This window comes from Octopus bimaculoides, chromosome 18 (assembly GCF_001194135.2).
Source record: "Octopus bimaculoides isolate UCB-OBI-ISO-001 chromosome 18, ASM119413v2, whole genome shotgun sequence".
In the NCBI taxonomy this organism is placed as follows: Eukaryota; Metazoa; Mollusca; class Cephalopoda; order Octopoda; family Octopodidae; genus Octopus; species Octopus bimaculoides.
In genome coordinates this window covers 39,000,654-39,011,855 of record NC_068998.1, presented here as the reverse complement: position 1 = coordinate 39,011,855, position 11,202 = coordinate 39,000,654, and the positions used below count along the sequence as shown (strand labels likewise).

The 11,202-nt window shown below is 37.7% G+C and overlaps 1 protein-coding gene across 1 annotated transcript in view; it reads right to left on the bottom strand.

The window, feature by feature from the left end:
- Positions 1-4,652: 4,652 nt before the first annotated feature.
- The window catches only part of LOC106881951 (nucleolar and coiled-body phosphoprotein 1), a 30,674-nt gene continuing 24,124 nt past the window's right edge, over positions 4,653-11,202 (bottom strand). Inside the window, exons 5-7 of the mRNA XM_014932481.2 lie at positions 9,626-11,199; positions 6,229-6,312; positions 4,653-5,025 (exon numbers count right to left, since the gene is read on the bottom strand). Coding sequence (XP_014787967.1) covers positions 4,873-5,025; positions 6,229-6,312; positions 9,626-11,199 — 1,811 coding nt within the window. The 3' untranslated portion in view covers positions 4,653-4,872. The remainder of the gene's footprint in view (positions 5,026-6,228; positions 6,313-9,625; positions 11,200-11,202) is intronic.

Here is an 11,202-nt window from a genome sequence, read left to right as displayed (position 1 = left end):
GTCGGCCCGATGCTATAGTAGAAGACACTTGCCCAAGGTGCCACGCAGTGGGATTGAACCCAGAACCATGTGGTTGGTAAGCAAGCTACTTACCACACAGCCACTCCTGTCAAACCTTCTAACCCATGCCAGCATGGACAACGGATGTTAAAGGATGATGATGATGATGATGAAATCCACTCGCAAGGCTTTGGTCAGCCTGAAGCTATAGTAGAAGACACTTGTGCAAGGTGCCACACAATTGGACTGAACCCCAAACCACATAATTGAGTGGGAAGCAAACTTCTTACCACACAGCCACACTTGTGCCTACAGAAACTGAAAGAAACCCATTGCATATATATCATCATCATTTAATGTCCATTGTCCATGCTGGCATGGGTTGGACGGTTTGACCAGAGCTGGCACACTGCACCAGGCTGATTTGGCATGGTTTTCTACAACTGGATGTCCTTCCTAATGCCAACCACTCTCAGAGTGTAATGGGTGCTTTTATGTATCACTGGCTGTCATGTGTGTGACACTGGTATCTGCAATAACTGCGATTTTGCTTGGCTTGATGGGTCTTCTTAAGCATGACATAATGCTAAAGGTTTTGGTCATTGCCTCTGTGAGGCCCAACACTCGAAAGGAACTTGGTCACTTTGCATCCACGAGGCCCAACACTTGAAAGGAACTCAACCACCTTGCCTCTATGAGACACAACGCTCAAAAGGAACTCAGCCACTTTGCCTCCATCAGGCCCAATGCTCGAAAGGAACTTAGCCTCTGTGAGACCCAACATTCAACGTATATACACTCACTCTTTTTGCACAGGGGATATGTTCCAGAGACTACCGTGCAAAATAAAGCCAAGTAATAAAATATACAGTGTATATATGAAAATTAGAGATAGGTTCCATCCAAATATATTGCATTTTTGTTTCACTGGTTTTGAATACAAATTCGGTTATCAGATGCTATGATTTTGTTTTTGTTAGTTCTTTATATGATTCTTCATAACGTGCCATAATCATTTTCAAATCACGTTGGAATTGCACAGCTCGTATAACATTGTTATCATTTGTAAGAAAATGATTTCCAAGTTTATTGGCTATTTGGAGGCCTTCTAGAATTGTACTTGCAGATAGTGGAACCACTACTATAAACTAACATGGAATCATATACATTCTCTGAAATACTCTCTATAATTTGTTCTTCATTAGCAGCTTCATCAATTGTTAATTCTGCAATATCTTCAATTGTTAATTCTTCAAAACCTTCTCTGCCAATCTGATGTGACAAAGTGATGATATCAGAATGTAATTCATTCATATTTATAGTAGATATCAGATTTTTAGGTTTTACACAGTCTGGTCAAAGTGATCTCCAGCATGCATTTAGGGTGGATGGCTTTAACCCATTACCTCCCATAATTCTATTAACTGGAATTTTTTTTATGAAACTTTGATTTCTAGCATAAAACAGCCTTAGAAACACACTGGAATGATCAAAATAACATTTTAAATAGAAATAAGCAAGATATTGGGTGAAAAATTAGCAAACCTCATTTGAATATCAGAGAAATATACCTAGTAGGTATAGCAAAAAGGTTAGATATGTGTAAATATTGATAGATAATTACGAAATTTGTAATTTTTAAGTGATCTCATATGAGATCACTGGTAGGTAATGGGTTAATTTAGATAAAGCTAGGGCAGCATATTTAACACAATAATTAATTACGGTAAATTTTTCCATGCTTGAATGATTGAAAGCGTATCATCTTTGTCTAGTTCATGTATAATATATTCAAATGTTCGCTGGATATGATTTGAATGTTGAAATTATACCCTGATCAAGCGGTTGAATCAGCGATGTTGTATTAGGTGGCAAGAATACAACTTTTACATTCGAGTGTTCTAAATCTGGATGACTGGGTGCATTGTCTATAAGTAAAAGGACTTTAAACTCAAGCCCTTTATCTTACTTCAAGAACGAAGCAGTTGTTAAGCCATTCAGTAAATATTTCTGCTGTCATCCATGATTTTCCACTGGCTCTTCAATGAACTGGTAATTTACTTAAGTCTATGCCTTTCCTTGCACGCAGACAAACTGATCGATTAATTAATAACAATTTTAACAAACAATCTCCTGAAGCGTTGCTACATAAGAAAGTTACACGGTCTTTAACTGCCTTAAAACAACTGGCACTTTTCTCTGATTTTGCTATATACATTCATTCTGTTTGGCATTTTTTTTCCAAAAGAGACCAGTTTCATCTGCGCTGAAAACTTTGAAATGTAACTGCATTCTTCAATTATTTTGGCTAGTTTTGAAAGAAATACTTCAGCTGCAGTCTTATCTGCCAATGAAATTTCACTTATTTTTATATCATGCAGTGCGTGTCTTTTGAGGAATTTTGTAAACCATCCCATACTTGCAGCAAATTCATTCTTCTTTTTATCACTAGACAGATATAATGCACTCAATGACTCCAGATCATTGATTTTCTTGTAAAATCGTAATGCCATCTGTTTTATGATTTTACCATCTACTGGTATCCTTTTTTGATTATTTGCTTCTATCCATATTATTAAAGCTTTCTCCATTTTTTCTTTAATTATGTCTCTTATATATGATGACTTGGCAAATAATTTTGTTTCAGAAGCTACAGATCTTCTAATGGCAGCACCATTCCTTTTGATCGTAGCTTCATTCAGGCAGAAATCTCTATCCAAGGACGCTGCACCTTTGCCCTTATGAAGATGATCCAAAATATTGATCTGGGTCTCCAAAGAATTTTATTTTAATTTTTCATAGATGTATCAACATTTTGGGGTAGGTTATCGCTCTCAAGATTGCAAAAAAAAAAAAAATATATATAGCAGGGAATGAAACACGCAACATGTCTTTCTTATGAGACCCAATGCTAATGACTGCTGCTGCGTGCCGTCTCACAGAGCGGTTACATGCAACCAGAGGTGTGTATAGTGCATAGGTCCCGCCCACACCAGAAAGTGGGGATCACTATACAGAAAAAATAGATTGGATTCTATTTTACTTCGCTAAATTGTTACTTAATCATGTTATGTAGAGTTTTGGTGTCACACAAGGACAAATGTTTAAACTGTATTAAAGTGAAAAAAATGTTCTTTTTGTTGGACGGTGTTATTTCAAAACAGTGTAGAAAGAGAATTGAGTGTATACATATATATCTATACTATATATAAAACAGAGATGTGTGTGTAATCGCTTTTCACGTGAAATCGACTTCACCAAATGCTTCCATACTTGTGATGCATGAATAATTTGACCTCGGATAAATGTTAGGCTCTTCATTTGATTTTTTTAATTAAAAATAAATAATATTGCTTTATATTTAAGATTCACTTCTTTAAAAAGGTTCCTCAATGTCAACTTCCGGTATTGACGTAACAATGCCAAAAAAAGCTTCACTCTCTATTTTGTGTGCGAGTGTGTATGAGAGAGAGAGAGTGAGTAAATACTACATACACATCGCTCTCTCACACACACACATGCCCCTTGACTCACTCACACTCTGTCTCTTACAAACACACACATATATAAATGTATACAAACATATTTACAAAGACACAAGTGTGTATGCGACCGTGCATGTGTGGGGGGTTCCACAATCGCCATTTATTTCAATTACTCTTGTGAGGATATTCACGTAAATCATTTTTTTCATTTAATCCCCATTTTAATTTTCATAAAAGTTTCCAAGTACCAATGAGGCTTTTTGGCACATCTTCAATTTTCCCCATTCATGAGAGGCGCCCAGCCATCATTCATCTGAGAGTCCATCTACAGAATGTCCTCTCAAATTTCTATACAGCATATTTTGCCTTTTTTTCTTCAAGTATATAAGCAACAATTTCATTCCCGAGCAACGCCGGGTGCCTCTGCTAGTATATACATATATACGTGTGTGTGTTTTTGTTTTTGTCCTGACCATAAGCTAGACAACCAGTGTTAGGTTGTTTATATTCCTATAATTTAGTGGTTCTGCAAGACAAAAATAAACACTGGGGTCAATTTGTTCAACTAAATCCTTCAAGGCAGTGACTAAGCATTCTTGAAGTCGAGTGCATGAAACAAGTAAAATATAAATCTATGTAATGACACAGTGGACGATATGACTGGTCACAATTAAAATGTCACAAACCCCATCAGTTAGAGCCAACATGGGCCTATAAGAGCTTGCAATGTACATAATTAAAATAATACTAAACTCTTAAATTTGCTGAAAAATTCTTCAAATCTACAACACTAAACACAATAATAATAACTGGTACTCTGTAGATGATGACAACGAGGGTTCCAGTTGATCCACTCAATGGAACAGCCTGCTCTTGAAATTAACATGCAAGTGGCTGAGCACTCCACAGACATGCATACCCTTAATGAAGTTCTCAGGAAGATTCAGCAGGACACAGAATGTGACAAAGCTGATCCTTTGAAATACAGGTATTACACATTTTTACCAGCTGAGTGGACTGGAGCAATGTGAAATAAAGTGTCTTGCTCAAAGACACAATGCACTGCCAGGAATTGAACTCAGCACCTTAACAATCATGAACTGAAATACCCAATCACTAAACCATGCACCTTCACTGAACTCAATAACAACAACAACAAAAAACAGATAAAGTAGTAATTACCAAGAGATTGTTTATTAAAAATAAAAGCAAGTTCAGGAATATTATGGAAGTGATAACGGTTGTGGTGACAGCAGTGAAATGAGGATGATCTAAGAATTACTGGGAGACATGGATTTGGAACAAATTCACAATAAGCCACCATTGGTGATTATGGAAGAAACTGTCTGATTGAAAATAGTCTCAGATGAATTTTGGATAAATATCACTAGTCAAATTTTATAGAATTGACACTCAGGTCAATTTGGCCACCTTTGTAACTACCCCGTTTGTTCTTGGTCTTTTGTTGGCGGAAACCTTTACCACGAGTGAATTTCAGTTTGTCATTGGCTTTTGCTCCCCAGGATCCAGAGGCACCTTTCTGGAAGAAGAAAAAGAAAAAAAAAAGCAGGAAATTCAGATTCATATAATTTAGATGTAGCCATAATATTGGGGGAGGGGGCTAGTTGATTACATTGACCCCTATAGGATAAAAGGCAAAGTTGACCATGGCAGAATTTGAGCTCAGAACACAAAGGCAGATGAAATGCCGCTAAGCATTCTGCCCAGCATGCTAACGATTCTGCCAGCTCACTGCCTTGTCAATAATAATAATAATAATAATAGAACAAGATTGAATTGAATCTAGAAGGACAAAAGGTCAAGTTGTTCCCTGCTGACAACTGACCTCAGAACAGTTAGACATTCTGCCTGACATCATCATCATCGTTATTATTATAATTATCTAAGAGGATATTTTTACCCCTAATCTCTCGAGTGAGGTCGTTGCCAGTGCCACTGGACTGGCTCGCATGCAGGTGGCATGTATAAAACACCTTTTTGAGCGCGGCCGTTGCCAGTACTGTTTGACTGGCCCTTGTGCCAGTGGCATGTAAAAGCACCCACTACACTCTCGGAGTGGTTGGCGTTAGGAAAGGCATCCAGCTGTAGAAACTGCCAGATCAGATTGGAGCCTGGTGCAACCTTCTGGCTTGCCAGACCTCAGTCAAATCGTCCAACCCATGCTAGCATGGAAAGCGGACGTTAAACGATGATGATGATTTGCTGACATGAAGAATGTTCACAATTCTTCAGCAACACTTGTTTAAAACCAACATCTCCAGAGATATTCAAACAATTGCTCACACTTTGAAGATTTCCTCTATCACATCAGCAGTTATCTAATTACTCAGTTCCCAACATCTGATGCTATTGGGTGTGTTACAAGAATTATACAGAAACGACCAACATTCTAATGGAGCCAGTGACCTGCCTTCAGGTTAAAATAATGAGGCAAGCAGTTCTTTCTAATTATTGGCTGAGACATAATTAAAGATTGTTTCACCAGCATACAATGCTGAAATCAAAGCTCTTGCAGCAAGGAAGAGATGCTTTAACAGAAGGTGGCAACGTATATTCAAGGGACATCACTTTGTTAGTTTCTTTTACTGTTGGCAACTACCTCCACCTCCTCTCCTCCCCCCCACACAATTTGCACCAATTGAACCAACCAGCTCAAAGTTTTGTCTGAGAAAGAAAAAAAAAAAAAAAAAAAAAAAAAGAAGCTAAATTAAACACCACTCACCTTTGCTTCAAAGGAATTGTCTCGAAGTCTAGGATCAATTTGTATATTCTCAGATACCACTCGTCGGAAAGGAGTTGATTTATGCTGAAAATTTGAAGATAATCAAAATTAATGGAAGAAATAAACTAAATGCGCAGAATTTTTTAATTTTGTAACAGAATTAAATATTTCTACTGGTGGAAATTAGATGGTTATTTATTAATACAAATCCAGTTGCTTCAACATTCCACTTGCAAATATACCAATATGTAGGTGCCCTGCAGTACAGTACAAAAATCACGGAAATGTAAAGCCAAGACAATCTTAAGTATACACATTATGCCCCGCTTATACTACAGGCCTTCAAATTTGACTACGTCACGGAGATAGGATTGCTAAGCTGACTCCCTTGGAGAACAGTCATAGCAGTTCAGAAAGTCAAGATTTCTTCATTGCAACAGAATTCAGCAAGTTATTGAGATTATAGGCCAAAACCTATAATGGTTGACAGTCTCCATAGAACAACCTTTTCTAAATTAAAGGTTCAACATATGAATGAGACAAGCAAACATTGTCCTAAGCATATTATATATGCCACACAAGCCCTAAAATAATGGTCATTCTCTGAATGAAAGCCGTTTCCATACCAGAAAGCCAAACTGCTTTATACAAAGGCCAACAAGTTAAAGTTTAGAGATTAAGAACACAGCAGTATATACCTGCATTTAGAATTTCATAAAATCAACTGTATTTGAAATCAGGTGTGGAGAAGAGAAATAGAACCCTCTTTTTTTGCCACCATAGTAACCACAAATGAAAGCTCACTGCCAGAGACTCCTTTTACTTCAGAAAATAAGGGGTTCTTATTCTCAGTTATGTTAGAGAAAGCTAATCTAGGTGCTATTAACATTAGGAATGCATTATTAAACAAATGTCTTCCTTGGAACATTTAGCAAAAAGCTGCCTGTCCACTGTCACAACAACATGGCCTGGAAGCTGGTCAGTTTCTTAATCCTTAGTATTCAGATTGCTTATCTATTCACATTGTTTTGAATTAATCATGCATAATCTCATATCTTCAAGATTTCAATGATCCGATTGTTTATTTTTAGAATGACATTGTATGGTAGCTATGAGAGACCAGATCTGGCCAGCTTGAACATAAAACGAGTAGAATATTTGGGCTGGATATGGTCAGCTTAAATGCTAAAGTTCATTTTAGATCACTCCTTCAATCAACTCATGTTCTTTTTCTCTTCATTGTTTAACGTTCATTTTCCATGCTGGAATAGGCTTGGACGGTTTGAGAATAGCTGGCCAGCTGTTCAGACTAACTGTCTATTGTAGCATGGTTACTATGGCTGGATGCACATCCTAACCCCAATCACTTTACAGAGTGTTCTGGGTGCTTTTTATGTGCCACAGCACAGGTGCACTTATGCAACACTGGCACGAGTGCATTTTATGTGACACTGGCATGTAAGGACAACAGCGATTTTACTTAAGTTTATTAATCGAAGAAAGTTATACACTTTGTCCTATATAGAAAGAGATGAAAATTTCAATGAGATGACCACCACTGTACAACTAATAAACATACTATGTTTATGACAATTACCAACTGGCAACACAAAACAGTCTTAAGCATTTAAAACACCAAATACATTCCATGCACATACAGGATGTTTTGTTTCCAACCCCAACACCTCATAGCATACAATACCCCAAAGTAGTTTCATTCATCAGCACAAACACACACACTACACAAGGCAACAAACCTACTAACACAGCCAACTCATAATTAAATATCATAGCAAAGATTAGGTACAACAGTCTCTGAAACTTCTTACAACTGCCGCCGACTCAGATATACTTTAGTCTTGAATAATTAATTACTGACAATAACAGAAACACATGCTGTATATCTCTGTGATAATATACATATCACTTATGTTAAATAGTATTTAAAAATGATAACCCCATGAGCAATGAGATGGTAGGCATGTGTACTGAGTGTCGTGACAATATATGTACAGTATATAAATATATATATGCACGTAAAAAGCGCCATTTGAGCGTGATCGTTACCAGCATCGCCTTACTGGCACGTGATCAAAACATTCCAGCGAGGTTGTTGCCAGTGCCGCTGGACTGACTCCTGTGCAGGTGGCACATAAAAAACACCATTTGAGCGTGGCCGTTGCCAGTACCGCCTGACTGGCCCTTGTGTCGGTGGCACATAAAAGCACTCGCTACACTCTCGGAGTGGTTGGCGTTAGGAAGGGCACCCAGCTGTAGAAACTCTGCCATCTGGTGCAGCCACCCAGTTCGCCAGTCCTCAAGTCAAATTGTTCAACCCATGCTAGCATGGAAAGCGGACGTTAAATGATGATGATGATGATGATGATATATAACCAAGCCCTGATTGTAGTAGCTTGTCACAAATTAATTACATTTTTCTTTAACTAGAAAAGGCCTCTTGGTGATTTTGAGTAAAGTGTTACTGGAAACAGGAGAGTGGCACCAGGGCCACAACCCCACCTGTCATGTACACATACACAACTTTTTACCTTTTACTTGTTTCAGTTATTAGACAGTGACCATGCTGGAGCACACATTGAAGAGCTTTAGTTGTACAAATCAACCCCAGTACATTTTTTTAAATATGGTACTTTTAAGCATTCAAACTGGCCATATTTAAGCCCAAATATTCTACTTGTTCAAACTGGTTAAATCTGGCCTTTTACACTAACTCTACAATATCATTCTAAAAATTAAGTTAGCTCATCAAAATCTCAAAGCTACAAGATATTCTACTGTTGGTATGAAACAGTGTATGAATAAGCACTACATTTGACAGTAATCTGAATGCTATAGGAGTTAATTTAATGGTTTAGTATTTAAACAGACGATACCAGGCCCAAATATTCTAGTCAAACGGACTAGATCCAGCCTCTCACACCAACTCTGGAGTATCATTGTTTATTTTTAAACAATCACATCATTGAAATGTTAAAGCTATACGATAATGTGGAATTAATTCTAAACAAGGTGAACAAACAAGCATTACATTTGACAAAGTAACTTAAATGCAAAAGGATTAAGGAAATAAAGGTAATACAACAGGTAGAGAGTTTATTCCACAGTTCAGCTGTTTTGAGGGAGAAAGCTATAACAACCTAACTGTATGTATACTGTCACTACTTTGTAGCACATTTACCCAGTGACATTCATCACAGACCCACTGCAGAATACTAATCCATTTAATCTTGCCTTTCCAACATTTTTGCTCCAACCACTAACCCCACTAAACTATTCAATTATTCCTATACACATCCATCAAGGGAAGGTCTATTTGTTACAACACCTGCTGCGCTTAAACTAACTCGGAAAGAAAAATAATAATCTAAATACCTACCATACTGTTAACAGGTGTTTTTTTTTGAGACACAGGGGTCACTGATGGAGTATTCTGTTGCAACATGCCATTACTCAGCTGTAGTATGGCATTTGGGGTTTGAGATGGTGGAATGGGATCATTGTTCGATGAAGAATCAGAATCAACACTACTGCTAGAAGAATCCTTCTTACTTGCTAACCCAGATGTCTCCAATGAAATTTGAGAATCCTCAACAATTGTTATCTCAGAAGAATTACTATTTCCAGAACTAATATTACCATTTTGCATCGTTGAAGCTTTCTTAAGCTGACTGGATATGTTTTTACTAAGTGAACATTTTTTAGAATCTTCCTCTGAACTAGAATTACTGTCTGAGTTGCTGCTTTGCACGTTGGCATTCTTAGATATAGGAGTGGATTGAAATAATAGAGTTTTGATAGATATATCATTAGTATTTCCTAAACTATTTTTACGCAGTTTTTTCTTTTGTGCCAACATTTTATTTTCCGAATTGGTCAAAGTTTTAAGCACTGACACCGGAGTGTGTTTCTGACTTACAGGAATGTAGTTATCATCCTCACCAGAACTGGAAATTGTTTCAGAAGAAACTGATATTGAGTTGCTTGGCTCATTCGACAAACCTTTGTGCTTAGATGTTATTTTATTTTGAAGAGATTTTGAGGTGCGAGAAGAAATAGCACTAACAGGAAGATTTCGGTTTGGAACATTTTTTGCTACTACTTCAACTACTGAAGAACTAACATCTGAACTGCTTGATTTACTGTAAGAATCTGTTTCTGAACAGTTTCTTTCACATTTAGAAGTTGTAGACGTAGAGGACTTTGAAGCAACTGGCAACCTAGAGGCAAAGGGAGATTTTACAGCACCTACTTTTGTGGTAGCTTCATCTTCAGATGAAGGGCCAAGGGATGTAGAAGATGCTGCTTTAGCAGCCATGGGCTTACTCTTTAGCGAAAGCTTGACAGTCTGGGACACTGGAGCTTTCTTGGGTTTGTTGTCCTCTGAAGAATCACTGTCTGAGTCAGAAGACGAAGAGTCTGATGAAGCTGCAGTAGTTGAGACTTTTGAAGCAACTGCTGCTTTTACAGGCGATTTTGAAGTGGGCACTGTTTTTGCACTGGGCTTTATTACAGTTTCCTTTGGCTCATCTTCTGACGAGGAATCAGTGTCCGAGTCAGAAGATGAGGAATCAGCTGTTGTTGCTTTTGTAGAGAGACCAGTTTTAGCTGGGGATTTTGAAGCGACTCCAGCTTTAGCAGGAGGCTTTTGTGTTGTTTTCTTTGGTTCATCTTCTGAGGAATCACTGTCTGAGTCAGAAGACGAGTCTGAGGCTGCTGCTTTTCCTGGAGTTTTTGAAGCAACTGCTAGCTTTATGGGCGATTTTGTGGCAACTGCTTTTTTAACTGGAGATTTTGAAGTAACTGCTGTTTTCTTTGGCTCATCAGAAGAATCACTGTCTGAATCAGAAGACGAGTCTGAGGCTGCTGCTTTTCTTGGAGTTTTTGAAGCAACTGCTGGCTTTATGGGCGATTTTGTGGCAACTGCTTTTTTAACTGGAGATTTTGAAGTAACTG